Source organism: Dipodomys spectabilis, unplaced genomic scaffold (assembly GCF_019054845.1).
Source record: "Dipodomys spectabilis isolate Male_0828 unplaced genomic scaffold, ASM1905484v1 ptg000175l, whole genome shotgun sequence".
Classification (NCBI taxonomy): Eukaryota; Metazoa; Chordata; class Mammalia; order Rodentia; family Heteromyidae; genus Dipodomys; species Dipodomys spectabilis.
The window spans coordinates 13,084,112-13,102,385 of NW_024870852.1; the positions used below are offsets into that span (position 1 = coordinate 13,084,112).

Here is an 18,274-nt window from a genome sequence, read left to right on the forward strand (position 1 = left end):
TGGGGCCTGAACTCTGGGCCTGGGTGCTGTCCCTCAGCTCTTCAGCTCAAGGCTAGCACTCCAGCCATAGCGCCACTTCCGGTTTTTTTTTTTTTTCTGCTTATGTGGTGCTGAGGAATCGAACCCAGGGCATCATGCATGCAAGGCAAGCACTCTACCACTGAGCCACCTTCCCAGCCCGTATAGGGTACTCTTACATCCAATTAACCACAAGAAAACAGCAAGTGGTACTGTGGCTCAAAATGGTAGTGCAGGGGCCGGGCGCTGGTGGCTCAAGCCTGTAATCCTAGCTACTCAGGAGGCTGAGATCTGAGGATCGCGGTTCAAAGCCAGCCCGGGCAGGTGAGACCGTGAGACTCCTATCTCCAATAAACCACCAGAAAACCGGAAGTGGCGCTGTAGCTCAAGTGGTAGAGCACTCGCCTTGAGCTGAAGAGCTGAGGGACAGCACCCAGGCCCAGAGTTCAAGCCCCACGACCGACAAAAAAAAAAAAAAAATGGTAGTGCAGGGGCTGGGAAGGTGGCTCAGTTGTAGAGCACTTGCCTTGCATGCATGAGGCCCTGGGTTCGATTCCCCAGCACCACATAAGCAGAAAGAAAAAAGCTGGAAGTGGCGCTGTGGCTGGAGTGGTAGAGCAGTAGCCTTGAGCTGACCCATGACTGGACCAAAAAAAAAAAAAAGTACCCTAGACCTTCCTGTGTGGGCTGGCAGTCCTCAGATCTCAGCTTCCTGAATAGCTAGGATTAATTGAGCCACCATTATCTGGCTAAAGCCCATAGAATTTTATGACGAATCAATTTTTTAATTTGTTTTAATGAGACCAAATATCGCTCTTTAGCCCAAATTGGCCTCATATTCTCTCTGCATAGCCAAGGAAAGCTACAAACTCAAGATCTAGCGCCTGGCTAGAATGTCCTTCTTGTAAAAGACTAGATGAGCCGGAATAAGTCAAATCTTAATTTCTAAGATTTCCTAAAAAAAGAAACAAGAAGTCAGGTGCCAGTGGCTCATGCCTGTAAATCCTAGCTACTCAGGAAACTGAGATCTGAGGATCATGGTTCAAAGCCAGCCCGGGCAGGAAAGTCCGTGAGACTCTTTATCTCCAATAAACTACTAGAAAACTGGAAGTAGCGCTGTTGCTCAAGCAGTAGAGTGCTCTCGCCTTGAGCTGAAGAGCTCAGGGACAGCTCCCAGGCCGAGTTGAAGCCCTACAACCAACCAAAAAAAGAAAAAAGGAAACAAGAAATCCTTGGAGAAATGGTGGATGCTTCTGGTACAAGAAATAGGTAAGATGTGCCTAGAACATTTTGTCATGCCTGAAAACAAGAAAGTGTTTAGAACATAAAACCTATATGGGAAGGCTTTGAAATCAAAGGAATCTGAAGGTTAATAAAAGAGCTCCCACTGGTCAAAGCTGGAATAACTTGAGTAACAAAACTACTGAATTGCCAACCCAAAGTGTAAATTAAACATCATGAACACATATTGATATAAATGAGTCAACAGGAAAATTAGTAAATGGAGAAGAGACAAATTTCCTTGCAGAATAATTCCACATAACTTTTCAGATACCTTGCCCTTGAGGGAGGCATGACTCTTGATACTTAGGTATGAGCTGTTCACGTTGACTTCCTTCTGAAGAGAACAGAATGGAAAGGGGGAGAAAGGTGCCAGGTGATGAAAGGCCAACATCAATTCTCATACACAGTGTTGCCTTGGATGTGATGTGATGAAAATGGCACTTTAAGCCAGTACCAGTGGCTCACACCTATAATCCTAGGTACTCAGGAGGCTGAAATCTGAAGATTATGGTTCAAAGCCAGCTTGGGCAAGAAAGTCCATGAGACTTATTTCCATTTAACCCTCAGAAAACCAGAAGTGGTACTATAGCTTAGAGTGGTAGAGCACTAGCCTTGAGCAAGGTAGCTCATCACTTCTCTTTTCATCCTTTTAATAGCCCATAACCCCTATATAATAAGCAAAAGAAAAGTATCACATCCTACAAAATTCCTGATGGGTAACTTTTCATACTGGAAAAGTAAGTCTAAAACTGTCACCACTAAGAGGTAGCTGAAGAGACACAATAATTAAATATATCCTGAATAGTTTACCAGAAAACAACATTAGGTTAAAAACAAATTAACTCATTGACTTGGGTTAATAATACATTAGTAGTGGTTTCTTCAGTGTAACAAAGACATCATATTTATGTAATATGCTGGTAATGGGAAACTGGGTGTAGAGTGAATGGGAGCTGATAATCTTTTCCGTTTTTCTGTAAACCTAAAACTGCTCTAAAACAGTTCATTACAAGCTGGGTTCTGGGGGCTCATCATAGTTATTCAGGAGGCTGATATCTGAGGCTTGTAGTTCAAAGCCATAACAGTTAACCATCAAAAAGGCCATAAGTAGAGCTTTGACACAAGTGATAGAGCACTTGAGAGTTCAAGCCCTAGGAACAGCGTGCTTGCACGCATGTGCGGACACACACACACATACACACAGAGCAAAATTAATCTAGTAGCAGGGGAATGGGTATGGATGAAACAAACATGGCTATGAGCTGACCACTGCTGGGGATGGTGGTAGATGTGAAGCTGAGAAGTTGGCAGAGGTGGAACTGGCCAAAGGCCTTTCTCAGCCTGACTGGGAAGGGCTCATTTTCTTAAGTCACTGTGTTTGGTCATCTGGGGCCTAGGAAGGTGCTCCATCTACAGGCACTTTCAACTGTTCCTTAGTTACAGTGTTTCCAAGGTCATCTCTCTGTCCTTCTTTCTCCTGCTGTGTTTCATACTCTCTTCTCTCTCACTGGCCAGAGTCACAGAGGTGGTCTGCAACTTTAAACTAGTTCCTTTTTCACCCTCCCCACCCCCAAACAAAACAGAAGTATATTCCCTTGCCATTAGATGGCCCCTTAGGTATTTCAAGAATGCTGTTTTGGTTTTCATTGAGCATTTCTGCAGCCAGGCACAGTGCCAATATTCCATTAATGGATCCTCTTCAGGCAGCACATCTTCCATTCCTCCAACTGATCTTCATGTGGCATAGTTTCCAGCCCCCTCATTGCCTTGCTTTTTAGCACTTTGTCAGTGTTTCAGAGCTGCTCAGAACTCAACAAACACAGGCACCAAGTGAAGGAGCTGGATATGCTCTGGATCCTTGTGCAGATGGAGGGAGGTGCAATAGGACAAGTTGATGGTGACTGACAGGGAGAAGCTATGTAAGGTATGACAATGCTAGAGTGGGGAGTTTGAACTTGATACCCCAGGAAGTCCAAGGAGGCTTTGAGAGGGGCACAGGCATGTAGCAAGAACAGCCCTGAATTGCCCCTCCCCTTTAGCACTCCTCAGCCTTATATGACCTCTTTTCCCTTTGAGGCCTTGTTTTTCCCACCTGGAAAATCTACTGGTAGAACTGTCTGCGGGCTAAGGGCTAGTTTTTTGTGTTTCTCTAGGGTTTTCACCAGGCCTTCCTCCCAGGGGCCCAACGTGACTTGCGACCCATGGGTCTTATGAGCCTAGGAGCTGAGCTGATACGGGTGAGAAGAGAAAAATTTTGTGAATTGATGGATAATGAAACAAAAGAAAAATTGTTAAGTACCGAGATTGACTACCCCAGGTCAGTGCAGGAAATGTGTTTATGTCTGATCAGATGGCATGAACAAGTTTTTCTTTGTTATTTTAGTAAAAGAAAAAATGATATCAAATGCTGGGACAAGGGTGAAATGAAACAGGTAGTTTTTACACTCTAAATTGGTGTGGTCCGCCAGGCACCAGTGGCTCATGCCTGTAATCCTAGCTACTTAGGAGGCTGAGGTCTGAGGATTATGGTTCAGAGCCATCCCGGGCAGGAAGGGCTGTGAAACTCTTATCTTCAATAAACCTCCAGAAAACCGGAAGAGGCGCTGTGGTTCAAGCCATAGAGTGCTAGCCTTGAGCTGAAGAGCTGAGGGACTGCACTCAGGCCCAGAGTTCAAGTCCCATTACTCAAAAACAAAACACAGAACTAAAGTAGATACCTTAAGTAAGAGAAACTGGATAGATTTTTTTTTAATCAAAAGCAAATTGAAAGGACAGGTGATATAAGTAGAAGGTTTCTGGCGGCATCTTCCAGCACAGAGATGTCACGCTGCTCTGTTCCTTACATTTTAATATGGAAAACAGCTACTCAGCATGGCTTAAAGAAAAATCTTAGGAGCCTCAGCTTGATTGCTGCCTGGTTGGTTTGGTGTCAGTGTTTGTGAAATTTCAGTTCCACTAAGGTTCACATTGCCATGATTGCACAGATGTTTGAACTCTCAGCCTTGCACTGTCCAGTCAGCATTCTGTAATGCTAACAGGCAGGATCCTTATTCATTCATTGTTGAATTCATGGTTTCCTACACTGCTAAATCAATCAGGACATACCCATTATCTAGCTCAATCCCTGTGTTGAGGGATCACAGAGTTAGTGGTGAGATTACATATCCTATCAATACCATGGGCTAGATCACATCTCCATACAACCCAGGGCATGCTATGCCTGAGCCACATTTGTTAAAAAAAAAAAAAAAAAGTCAGGGGACTCCCCAAGGCCAAAGTAAGCAGTGTGATCTAACACTGGTCTTGTCCGGTGAGGGTATAAAGGGCTATGTGTCTGAAGTGTCAGGCCTCTGAGGACAGGAGAAAAACCTCAGCTTATGTGATTAATACCAGACCCCCTCATCAAGCTGAGGCTCTGGAGTGCTGTTCTAATTAGTGAAAAGTAGACTAGAAACCAGTGTGTCCATCAGCATCTGAAAGGGGAATCTTGTCTGTATCAACTTAGCCTCTGGTTACATAAATAAAATGATGCCCTAAAAAGTTGTAATCAAGCTGGGCTTGGTGACTCATGCCTATCATCCTAGCTACTCAGGAGGCTGAAATCCGAAGATCATGGTTCAAAGTCAGTGGGGCAGCTAAGCTAAGTCTGTAAGACTCATCACTAAAAATATCAAAAGATCTGGAAGTAGAGCTGTAGCTCAAGTGGTAGAGCACTAGCCTTGAGCACAAAAGCTCAGACAGCGCCTGGGCCCAGGGCTTAAGCCCCAGGAGTGGCAAAGAAAAGAAAAAAACAAAACAAAAAACGTAATCACATGCTTTGCTTCTTTGATCCCCAGTTTCCAGATTTGTTAAATGGATTGGTATGAAAATTGAGTTAACCAGTGTAAAGTACTTGTTTGGTAAATACTAGATCAGGGTCTGACATTGTTATCCATTATTGAAGACATTGGGAGTTCATGGAATTTTTTAAGGGGAGATTATCCCATGACACACTGGTAAATGTTTCACAGCCAGCCGTCCTGGAGGTAGAAGACACCCTCACTGGCAGTGTTTGCTCGTTTCTGTAGTATGAATTTGCCCACATGGACAGTTTCAAGCTGCCAACCTAATGTCACTAAACATGGAGTTGAGAAGTGCAACCCAGTTAGCTTTCTTGAGCTGGCTTTGGCTCATCACTGAGACCAAAAGGACTAGCTTGCACCCTATTCTACTTTTAGATTGTTTTTCCTTAAGTTGATCGCTGTGGATCATGGTTGACTTTGTTCTGATTAGTAATGTCCTGAATCTGTTTATCACCTGTTAGTGAGTTGTTAGTCTTACCCCATTGGGTAGGACAATGAAGGAAAATCAGCAGAGGTTTGATATGCCCTGCTCTTACAGTGAGCCAAACAGTGCTGAGCCTGTCCTGATGCCTCACCTCTCATGTTCTGAGGGGAGGGGCCAGGACTTAGTAGGTTGGCAACCACCAACCTACTGTCTGTCTAGAGTTGCCTGTTTGGACATTACATAGAAACAGAGTCATACATTATACACACTCCTTCCTTTATCCACTTGCCATTTAGTGAACCTGTGGGCAATTTCCACATTTTTAGCTATTATGAGTTACGCTGTTATGAACATTCTTGTAGCCACTGCTGTGACTAAGCACCTGAAATGTGTTTAGTACGAAGTAGAGCTGTTTTTTCAAGTTTGTGTATGGACATATATTTTTATTTCTGCTAGGTATCTGCCTAGGAATGAATGGCCCAGTCATATGCTGTTTAACCTTCTGAGGGGCGTGGCTCCATCCATTTATATGCCCCCGTCAGTGTCAGGACCCTCATTCTAATATTTCATGTCCTCACCAGAACTTAACAGCCAGCCTTTTCATCATGGTAGCCATCCTAGTGGGTCTAAGTGGTATTTCGTTGTGATTTTGGTTTAGATTTCCTTGGTGGTTAATGATCACAAATATAATTTACACTTTTTTAAATATTTATTTATACCAGTTCTGGGGCTTGAACTCAGGGCCTGGGTGCTGTCCCTGATCTTTTTTTTTTTTTTTTTTTTGGGGGGTCCAGTTGTGGGGCCTGAACTCTGGGCCTGGGCGCTGTCCCTCAGCTCTTCTGCTCAAGGCTAGCGCTCTACCACTTGAGCCATAGTGCCACTTCCGGCTTTTTTCTTTTTGCTTATGTGGTGCTGAGGAATCGAACCCAGGGCCTCAGGCATGCAAGACAAGCACTCTACCACTGAGCCAACTTCCCAGCCCCGTCCCTGATCTTTTATTCAAGGCTAGGACTCTACCACTTGAGCCACAAAACCACTTCTGGATTTTTCTGAATAGTTTATTGAAGATAATAGTCTCTCAGGCTTTCCTGCCAGGCTGGCTTCAAAACTACAGTCCTCAGATATCAGCCTCCAGACTAGCCAGGATTATAGGCATGAGCCACCGGTGTACCTCAAGAGTACATTTCTTGGGGAGAAAGAGGGGGGAGGGGGAAAGTACATTTCTTTTTTTCTTTTTCTTTTTTTTTGTCAGTTGTGGAGCATGAACTCTGGGCCTGAGCTCTTCAGCTCAAAACTAGCACTCTACCATTTAAGTCACAGTGTCACTTCTGGCTTTTTCTTGCGTATGTGGGGCTAAAGAATCGAACCCAGGGCCTCATGCATACAAGGCAAGCACTCTACCACTGAGCCACCTTCCCAGCCCCAAGAGTACATTTCATTTTATACAATGTCACCCTCTCTCCCAGTTTTAATTTTTTTTTTTAGTCAGTTATGGGGCCTGAACTGTGGGCCTGGCTACTGTCCCTCAGCTCTTCAGCTCAAGACTGGCACTTTACCACTTAAGCCACAGCACCACTTCTGGCTTTTTCTTCTTATATGGTTCTGAGTAATCAAAACCAGGGACTCATGCATGCAAGGCAGGCACTCTACCACTGAGCCACCTTCCCAGCCCTTAATGTAAATTTTTAATTTAAATTTTTAATAGCTATAAGATCTAAAAAGAAATTATTTTTAATGTATTTACTAGATTAAGAATCTTTAAAGTATTATTGTTTTGACATATTAATATAAAATTATTGATATATGTTTCATTCCTTTTTTGGTGGTGGTTGTAAGTCTTGAAACCTGATATGTATTTTACATCCACACTACAGCTCTAATTCAGGCTGACCACATTTCAGGTACTCAGTAGACACATGTAGGGTGTAAGGGAAGGTATATAGGAAGAAGGGATTAGGTCAGTAGAGCAGGAGGCAGGAATGGAGGGGCAGAGGCTAAAGTTCTGTGCCTGCCCTTCAGTGATGAAGAGTTATGCCAGAGGTTCCTCAAGGAGAACAACTGGAACGTCTTTCGGAAGGACCTGATACGGCTGCTTGTGGAATCTCAACAAAAGCCACCATTCATCCCAAGCTACCCCAGGAAGAAAGAGATCTACAACCCAAAGTCTTTGATCCTGGATTTGTGTAACATCAAAAAAAGGAGTAAGCCATGTCGCCCAGTGTTTATGGCATCCCAGAAGTACCTTCCTCCGTTGCGAATTATCCAGGCCATCTCAGCACCTCGGCATAAAATCCAAGAACTCCTGCCTCAGTATAAGAATGCAGGGGTTCTTATTTAGCACTAATAAAAGATTTTGTTGTAGTGGCTACCATGTTTTCTGAATGACATGACCTCCGAGGGATTTGGACTGGGAGGGCTGATGTGGAGTCAGGAGGGTGGTGTGTGTGAATTCATCACTGGAGTTGGTGTCAGGGTGGGAGGAGCCTTCTTACAATGAACAGAATGAGACGTTATAAATGCAAATACCATCATCACCAGACAGGTCATCTAAAGAAAAAGAGGGCCAGGGTTGTTCTTTTCTAACAACTCACTCTTGAAATACCTAATTTTGATCCTGTGACCTACCTTAATCCAGTGAAGGGCAATCCTCAGGACCCAGTAATCCAAGGGACTCTAGCCAAGTCTGACCTCTTAAAGGTCTCACTACTTCTTAACATTTCTACACAGGAGACCAAACTTTTAACACATGGACCCTTGGGGAACCCATTCAAAATCTGTCCAAATCACAGAAAAAGGCTGTTACCCTAAAAGTATTTCCTTGGCAATGAACTAGGTGGCATCATCCCATGTGACAGATGGGAAGCTTGAGGCCCAGTGAAGCAAAGGCCTCATCTCAGCCGTGTGCTACCAGGCGCAGAAAATGTGTTCACTTTTGCTGTAGCTGGTACCATCCTAGTCTATCAGCTTGCTAGTGTGTGTGTTGCAAACGCCATTGCTACTCATCTAGCCCCCACCTGTTTGCCCTGAGACTGTGCTAGTGAATCCATTCACTCTGCAGTGATTTTTCCATATGGAAACAGGCATAGTCATACTTGGAGAGGCACAACTAGGCCCTGTGAGCCAAAAATAAAAGCCCCAACTTTAAAAGCTTCCACTATTTGAGAAAAATGAAAAACCTATTTGAAAAATAAACACAGAAAGTGTTGCCAGCACTTATTATAGGAAATGTTTAAGATTCCATCTTGGGGCTAGAGGCAAAAGCAATCTTAAAATCCTCTGTTCCAGCAGGGAGCTGGTGGCTCATGCCTATAATCCTTGCTACTCAAGGGGCTGAGATCTGAGGATCATGGTTCAAAGTCAGCCCAGGCATGAAGTTCCGTGAGACTCATCTCTAATTATAACCACCCCAAAACCAGGAGTTGTGGCTCAATGTGGTAGATTGCTAGCTTTGAGAACAAAAGCATGGGAATTCAAGCCTCATGACTGACCAAGAATATATATATGTGTGTGTGTAGATACAGATATACATACACACACACATACACACATATCCCTTCTGGGGCTGGGAATGTTGCTTAGCAGTAAAGTGCTTGCCTAGAATGCATGAAGCCCTGAGTTTGATTTTCTAGCACCACACAGAAAAAGAAGTGGTGCTGTGGCTCAAGTGGTAGAGTGCTAGCTTTGAGCAAAAAGCTCAGGGACAGTGCCCAGGCCCTGAGTTAAAGCCCTGGGACTCGCAAAAAAAAAAAAAAAATACAGAAGAATTCTCTGTTCCTTCTGGTAAGTCATGGGGGGTCATATTACCTTCCAGTTAAAGCAAGTCTAAGGGGTGAAATGGGTCACAGGAACACTTGTAGGATACTGTGGCTTGAAGCCACTTTGCCCATGTGCCTGCCTGTGTGCTGTTTGGGGCACTGTTTAGACTTTGGCTACAACTGACCCTGAGCAAATATTGGAGGTGGCCCCAGATTCTAGATGGCTGAGAAGTAGCACCAAAACTGGTTGGTTGCAGGGCTGTGGCAACAGCCACTGTGAGAGCCGGGGACAGTGAGAAGTGGCAGTCAGCATTGCTGTATGGCTTCCAGGGAGAAGTGTTCCTCTCACCTGGCCTAAAGGGCTGGCAGGGCTATGACCCTCTCTTGTCTTGCCCCAAACATCCTATTTCCAAAGCCTTGCCTTACTCATCAAAAGATCAGGATCAAGATGAAAGCAGAGGGCTAGGGGCATGGCTCAAGTGGTAGAGTGCCTCCCTAGCAAGCTTAGCACCTTGAGTTCAAACCCCAGGAAGAATAAAAGGAGGAGGAGGTGGAGGAGAAAGAAGAAAGAAAGCTGGGCACTGGTGGCTCATACCTGTAATCCTACTACTCAAGGAGGCTGAGATCTGAGGATTGCAGTTCCAAGCCAGTCCTGGCAGTAAAGTGTGAAACTTTTTTTTTTGGGGGGGGTGGAGGGGGTATCCAGTCGTGGGGCCTGAACTCGGCCTGGGCGCTGTCCCTCAGCATTCCAGCTCAAGGCTAGCACTCTACCACTTGAGCCACAGTGCCACTTCCAGCTTTTTTTTTTTTCTGCTTATGTGTTGCTGAGGAATCAAACCCAGGGTCTCAGACATGCAAGGCAAGTGCTCTACCACTGAGCCACCTTCCCAGCCCCTAAAGTGTGAGACTTCAATTAACCACCAGAAAACCAAACGCAGAGCTGTGGCTCAAAGAGCTCTAGCCTTGGGCAGAAAAGCTCAGGAAACAGCGCCCAGGCCAAGTTGAAGGCCCATGACTGACCCCTCCCCCCCCCCAAAAAAAAAACCAATGACAGACTAAGGACCTTGGTGACAATTGTGTACAAATGAACTGTGAGTAAAAGAATAGTATTATCTTTGCTGATGTTAACTGTACTGAGTTGTGTAAGAGAATCTTGTTATTGGGAAATACATACTGCTATACTTCGTGGTTAAAAGAGATTTCTCCATGCCTGTAATCCCAGCACTTGGGAGGCTGAGGCAGGAGGATAGGGAATTCCAGGCCAATCTGAGCTAAAGAATGAGTTTGAGGCCAGCCTAGGCTTCATAGTAAGACCTTGTCTCAAACACAAAAAGAATTCTTTGACTTACTCAAATTATTTGCAAATATATATATACTTAAAAGAAAATATAACAGTTGACACGTTTGGGTGAAAGATTGAGGTGTGTTCTTTTGTTGTTACGGAGCTTGGGTTCTGTCCCTGCGCTCTTCAACTCAAGGTGAGCGCTCTACCACTTGAGCCACAGCGCCACTTCCAGTTTTCTAGTGGTTTATTGGAGATAAGAGTCTCAGGAACTTTGCTGCCTGGGCTGGCTTTGAACCGTGATCCTCAGATCTTAGCCTCCTGAGTAGCTAGGATTACAGGCGTGAGCCACCTGCTCCCGGCTGTTGAGATTCTTATATCCAATTTACCAACAAAAAGATGGAATTGGAGCTGTTGTTCAAGTGGGGCTGACTCGTACATGCCCCCCCCCAAAAAAAAACACTGATATTTTCATTAATATCTTCAGATAGCTGTACAAGGATGTTTCCACTTACCATGCACACTTATATGTACAATGTATCTTAACCGTAATCACTCCTTCCATCCTTCTCCCTCCTACCTACCCCTTCCCCGCCTCAGTCACGTCGTTTCCTAATTTCAAACCCTTCCAACTTTTCTCATGTCCATTGAGTTTTATGTATTCGGTTACCTCTTTTCATTTATCTTTTCCCTTCCCATTACCTCCTGCTCCCAGTCAAGACATGTTTCAGCTTTCTTTTTGCTACACTGCCTGTTAAACATTTAATCATTTAAAGGGGTCAGACTTGGAATCTTGTGGGATCTTGTGTTTACTATAGTCAGTTTCATACATATACATGTATATACATACATATTATGCCTACCATGTATATACATGTATATATACCTTAATGTGTATGTCTACATATGCTTGTGTATATGGCCATGCATATGTTTACCATATACATATATATATATATATGTTTTCAGCATGAGAGAGAAAACTTGCCCTTTGTCTCTCTGAACCTGACTTTACCAAATCTATCCATTTCCTTGAAAACTGATAATTCTTCCTCTTGGCTGAAAAAAATTCCAGTGTACATGTACATGCTTATACATATATAAATATATACATACACATAAAATATACACATACATATGTCACTTTCTTGATCTGTGCCATCAGTTGTATGGCATCTGGGTTGTTTCCATACTTTGTCTATTGTGAGCAATGGTACAGTGTACATGAGTGTGCAGGTAAGTGCCTTTATTGTATCCTGATTGACATTCTTTAAGGCAAATGCCTTCTTAAGGCATTGAAACCAGGACCTGACACTAGACCAAGTGCTCTACCACTTAAGTCACACCCTGAGTCTGTCGAGGCCATTTATTGAACTTTTTCTGAGTCATTATACAAATCTTTCTACATTTCTGTAAACTGGCTTATGTCCTTTTGACAGGTCTCCATTCCCCTTTGAGCACTTTCTTGCCAGACACTTCAGGATGATCTTATCCTTTCCCCGATGCAGCCCTGTAACTAGCCAGTTCCCCAACAATGGTTCCTTTAGTAGAGAATGGCATTTAGAAGCTTCTGACCACAGCTTTTCCACTGATAAAACATGGCTTTGGAAGGCTCTTAGATCTGGAGAGGCAAACCTCATCAACCAAGCCAGACCAACTTATTACAAGACTAAGCCTTGGACAAAGGACAGTTGTTTGTGGACCTGGGTCACCATGTGACCAGATTCAAGAAGTAAGTGCCTTTCTGAAGCCTGCCTCCAGTCAGCTCATGCCAGTCTTGGGGTCCAGACAGGGGTCCAGGCATTTAGGCAGTTAGAAAGCCACTGCCTTCTTCCATCCGCCCTCAGGATCCCAACTACCCAGGTTACAGCAGCACCCAGAGAAACTACTTTCTACACCTAGAGGTCTAAGTGGAAAATAAGAACTTTAGTGCTATTGAAATGTTTCCTGTACCTGACAGGCAGATGTCTGATTTGTGCATTTGGCCTTGGGCCTCCAGTTTGATAAAACCTGAAGAGCCCTGATTATTCAACTTATGCCTATAACCACAATGCCATCAGCGGTATGTGAGCTTGTATCTGTCATGCTCGGCAGAGTGCCTAGACACCTGCTCCCCTTCAGACATTGTAGTGCACCCTATGGCTGTGTAGGTGGCTTAAAGGTGCCTTTCAGGAAACAGTGGCACAAGCAGGTTCCAAATTCAAGAGGAACAGGTAGGGGCTGCAAAGAAGAGGACACACTTTAATTCTGGGATATCAAGTTCTTATAGGTAAGACTTCAGAAATTAGAATCTGATTGGAATTGAGTCCTGAAAAATGACTTTACCAAGTGAGCCATGAGGAAAAGGCAACATGGGCAGAACAGCATGAATAGAACATGCGCTGCTCCAAGTGCAGGGTCCTCATGCGAAGCAGCACAGCACAGGATGGGGCTAACATCTAGGCAGTGAAAAAGGCCTTTAACTCAGAGTGCAGCCAAGGAGCAGAAAACACTGCTTCCATGGAACACACTAGCTTTATTCCACAAACAATAGGGACTGCAAGTGTTTGTTTTAGTCCTGGGGCTTGAACTTATGGTCTGGGCACTGTCCCTGAGCTTCTTTTCCTCAAGGCTAGCACTCTACCACTGGAGCTGCAGCGTCACTTCTGGCTTTTTCTGTTTATGTAGTTCTGAGGACTCAAACCCAGAGCTTTATACATGCTAAGCAGGCACTCTACCACTGAGCCACATTCCCAGGCCTTCAAGTTTTGTTTTTTTTAAATAACCTTTATTTAACATGTGAGTTACAGAAAACATATTCGCAAAGTGCAAAGTATTACTGCCACAAGCAGTTCAGGTGGACATGACTGTCTAGATCCTCCATGTACATACACCAATCCCTTTTTAGGTAACAGATCTATGGTTTGTGTCATGCTTTTCCAAATGTTACAAATTCACCAATTCAAAATCCCAAAGCTACATGAATATTTTGATAACCAAGAATAAACTACACAAACTCAATCTGTTTGGTTAAAAAATATGCATTCCTGCTTTTCTTAGGGATAAAAATTTCACTGAAGACAAAAACAGCAACAGGCTTCTAGACAGAAGTATTGGCAGAGTTACAATTAAAATACTGAATTTCCTTTATGCTCAATTTAAAGAGACATAAAGCAAGATATACTAAGCAATTTCTAAACTCATTAGTAGGCTTATAGCATACTATTAAAATATTAGCAAGAATGTTTCTACTAAATATATGTATCCCTAGGGGACAACCAGAACCATATACATCAATGGTTCTAATCAAAGTAAAATTCTGAGCACACCTGCACACATCTCTCTCCCTGCAGGCTTCCTATTCCTACCCTCTGCTGCCAGCCTCTAAGTAAGTCCTGACTTCATTGCCCAGAGGTGGCACAATCCATCCAAGATGGATCTGCTGATTGTAACAGGTATTTACAAGTTATTTAATTCACTACTTCTACTTTTTACCATACATTATCTCAGGATATCTATAAAGATTAGATGTTCTGAAATAATGAGAGCTTTGTGTACAATGTAAGTATTTTACCAAAAACGCACATCTTCTAGATGTGGCGGTGCTAACAGAGCCCTTCCCCCACCTTCCTCTTCCCCCTCACCATCTCTCCAGACACGCTGAGATAATTCACTCCTAGGAGACAGTTTTTCCTAAAAACTAACAGAAGGACATTTCTATAGGGATTATTTTCTACTTTTTACTTTTAGCATTAAGACTTAACCCTTAATACTTGATAATATTAACTAAAATACACATACAAAACCAAGTCTAGACCAACAAAACAGGCCCGAGATAGCCTTCTCTTTGCACAGTTCCTCCCCAACCCCACCCCTGCTGCCACCCAGTAAACAGCATAGTCTCTAAGACATTACAATTCATCCCAAATTCAATCACAAAAAATACTTCAAGGGCATTATGTTAGCCTTCTACTTTTACAAGGTTATACACATTTGGACATCTAGAAAAACTAGATGCTTCTAATAAGGTCTTAGGTTTCCCACCAAACAAACATACAAGTAGTGCCAGATAAAGCACACACACTTAGCAAAAGCTCTAATTTGAAAGAGAAGATTCTGGCCTAGAACCCTTCCCATTTCCATCAACCCAATGTCAGGGTTATTTACACATCTATAATATTTCAAGGGGATTTTTAATAATTTTACTTTAATGTTTAAAGTCTTTAAATTTTAACACAAAATGTACTCAATGTGTTAGCTTACTAATTCTACTTTTGTCACTGGCAACCTCTTTAACATCTAGCAAGACTAGATATTCTAAATTAGGACTCATCTGTCCTTTATATACACTATATACAGAACAAAATTAAAATGCATAGACGCAAGAGACAATGGTCAATCTTGCTTCACCATAAACCCACTGGTAGAGAGCCCTCCGCACTTCTCCTCCCTCCCTCCCTGAACCAGAACACACACACACCTTGCGTACTGCTCAGAAGCCGTTTCATCATTCCATTTCCAAAAGACAAAATGTCATTATGAATTTTAGCAAAACAGTATCTACAAAATGAATTATTTACTACCTCTACTTTTAACATACTTTGTGCACTTCTAAACATCTAGAGAGACCAGATGTTTCAAATAAGGACTTACTTGTCCACTATATACACAGTAGTGTTGAATAAGCCACACACATGTAACAATGGTTCTATCTGAAAGTGTCTTCTAGGCGGGAGCAGTCTAGCCTAGATCTTTTCATTTCTTCCAACTCCTCTCCAGTATCACACTTGATACTTACAGTCACTTACAGATGTTACAATTTTGCTTCTAAAGCCTTTTTCAGAAGACAGCCTTTCTATGAATTTTAACAATGCATACAACATGTGTTAGTTTACTAACTCTACTTCTGTCATACACTGGCAACCTCTTTAATATCTAGAGACTAGATATTATAAAATTAGGACTCATTTGTCCAGTCTGTACATAATATATACAATACAGCAAAATTAAACGAAATGTACGTAACGTAGAGGGTAAGGGATAAGCTGAAATTTTCTCACACACACTAACAAAATTAACTTTTGCAGCAGTTTCCTTTCCATCACCTTCAACCCAGTGAACAAGTACAGACAGTACACTGTTCACAGAGGTGGTTTAACAACTCCATTTCCAAACACAGTATTTCCCAAATTTTGCAAAGCTATTTACAGTTATTCTACTTCTACTTTTAAGTACACCAAACACTTCTAAATACCTAGGACTGACTATTTCATAGGCAAACTTGCTTGCTGTGCTCACAGCACTGGTAAATACAATTGCACATGCAACAGTGGTTATAATCCGAGGTATCCTCTAAATACGGCCATTTTGGCCATGGGCCATTCCCTCCTCAATTCCTTCTATCTGCCTTCAAACCAGTAGACCAGTACAGGCATATGTAATGCTTAGAGATAGTTAAACAAATTCATTATCTAATTGTCATTTACAGAAAAAAAGCTTCCTATGACATTTTAACACAAAGTACACAAAATGTGCTAATTTTACTACGTTGTCATACACTGGCAACCTCTTTTAACATCTAGAGACTAGATGTTGCAAAAGTTGGGCTTTTTTTGTCTATTATATATACACTATATACACAGCAAAACAAAATGCACAATACAGAAAAATGGCATCTGAGGATGTCCAGGTATGAATACACTAGCACATTACTTTTTGCAATTGCTCACTTCCACCTCTCCTCCAAACCAATAAATGAGTACAGTCAGTACCTGCCATTCTGCTCACAGAGGTGGTTCCCCCATTCCATTTTCTAAAGACAGTGTTTCATGTGAATGTTAGCAAAAAGATACCTAAAAAGTGATTATTTTACTATCTCTACATTTAACATACGTTGGGCACTTCTAAACATCTAGAGAGACTAGATGTTTTCAAGTAAGGACTCAGTTTGTCCACTATATACACGGCAGTCTTCACTGACTGCACACATGTAACTAATTATAATCTGAAAAATGTCTTCAAAATATGAACATTCTAGAACCTTTGTCCACCTACCCAGTGGGCTAGATTGCTCAGATTTTCAGAAGACCTTTTCTAGGGATTTTAACACAAAACATACAAAGTCTACTAATTCTATTTTTGTCATACACTGGCAACCTCTCTAACATCTAGAAAGACTAGATGTAAGTTAGGACTCCTTTGTCCTTTATATACACTATGTACACAAGAAAGTAGAACAAAATGGGACAAGGTTCCTCTTCCCTGTAAGCACTGGAGTGGCCCTCTTTACATTTCTTTCACCTGGGTACCAAGGCGTAAGCACCACGCCTACAACTCAAGCGGTTAACCGTTCTCCCTCCCCCCCCCCCCAAATGCATTTCACAAGACTTTTAATAGGGACGTTTACAAAATGTGTTATTTTCCTACTCCTACTTTAAAAATACATCAGGCACTTCAGAATATCAAAGGTACTTAAGTGCAGTCAACTCTATATACAGCAAGGGGAATGAGATGCACACAGATCAATGGCTGTCACTGGAAAACGTCTTCGCCGATCCCCTCTTCCTTCTCACGGGTCTTCTATTCCATGTCCTCCAACCACCGAACGGAACAAACGCGGACGAGTGTGGCTCTGGCTGTGTCCTCTGGAGGTGGTCTCACACCGCCATTCCAAGTCACTTCCAGAAGACGTTTCTATGGTCTTTACAAACACATGGGCATTGACAGGTGCGACTTTCTACCTCTACTTCATCATACGTCGGCAACCTCTTCGCATCTGGAATGCCCAGATGGACTCAAAGTCGTCTTTTAAAAGGTTGGGGGAAGTTGAGAGCAGCTTTTTCATATTATATACACAGGCCTGCTAGCGGCCAGGAAATCTTCGTGGGCTTCCGGTGGGCACCCGTGGCCATCACTCTACCGTTTCTCCGCGGGCACCAGCCCAACCGCCGGGGCCGCCAACCGTTGCCCCTGCCGTCATCCGGGGCTCCGCTCACCTGCCAGGACCGTTAGGGCCTTCGTGTGTCCTTGTCGCGGGGTGCGGCCTCCCTGTGGGGCAGGGAGGTCACCCCAGGTCCCGGATCGGCGGCCTAGAATGCGGGCGAGCTTCCAAGGCCTCCTGCGGTCTCCGTCCTCCAGCCCGTCAAAGCCTCCGCCGCCGCGGTGGCCCGGCTGCGCCATGCCCGCCGCCACCAAGGGCGCCGCGTCCTCGGCAGCCGGGCGAGGCCTCGATGACCCGGCAGGGTGGAGCCCGGGCTCGCTGGGGCCGCCGCCGCCACCAAGTCATTGCGGCGGGGATGCGGGAGCCCGCTGCCGCGAGTGCCCCCGCCGGTCCCCGGGGCCCTCCGCTCGGCCTCGGGCCTGGGGCCGCAAGGCGCCGAGGGCCCCGGGGAAGCAGGCCGCGCTCCGCTCCGCTCCTCTCCGCGCTCTCGACCGGAACTGACTTGGCACTTCTCGACGCGGCCAAGAGAGGAGCGGAACCGGAAATGCTCTTGAACCAGAGCCAGAGAAGTACGGTTCCGGGATCCCAACGTTCCGGCACGGAAGAGTGGCAGTGCGAGCGGTCAGCCCGGCCTCACCACCCCCGCGTCTTGCGCCCTGCAACGGTTGTTACCGGCCGCGGAGTCCCGGAGCCCCCGAGCGCCTCGGTTTCCTTACTCCCCCTCCCACTGTGGTAGGACGGCAGTCTTCC

The 18,274-nt window shown here is 44.1% G+C and overlaps 1 protein-coding gene and 1 long non-coding RNA gene across 7 annotated transcripts in view; one reads left to right on the forward strand and one right to left on the reverse strand.

Annotated features, from left to right (window-relative positions):
• Cnbd2 (cyclic nucleotide binding domain containing 2) overlaps positions 1–7,934 on the forward strand; it is a 41,592-nt gene extending 33,658 nt beyond the window's left edge. For 4 of the 6 annotated variants that reach the window (XM_042694795.1, XM_042694796.1, XM_042694798.1 and 1 more), the window contains 2 exons: positions 3,456–3,619; positions 7,588–7,934. In XM_042694795.1, coding sequence (XP_042550729.1) covers positions 3,456–3,619; positions 7,588–7,906 — 483 coding nt within the window. In that variant the 3' untranslated portion in view covers positions 7,907–7,934. The remainder of the gene's footprint in view (positions 1–3,455; positions 3,620–7,587) is intronic. The other 2 variants (XM_042694799.1, XM_042694800.1) reach the window with 2 other exon arrangements.
• Positions 1,990–18,030, reverse strand: LOC122120533. The gene is made up of 4 exons (XR_006149719.1): positions 15,393–18,030; positions 11,480–11,491; positions 10,340–10,345; positions 1,990–2,000 (listed from the first exon to the last, which is right to left on the reverse strand). It is a non-coding gene; the product is annotated as an uncharacterized LOC122120533 (long non-coding RNA).
• Positions 18,031–18,274: the final 244 nt, after the last annotated feature.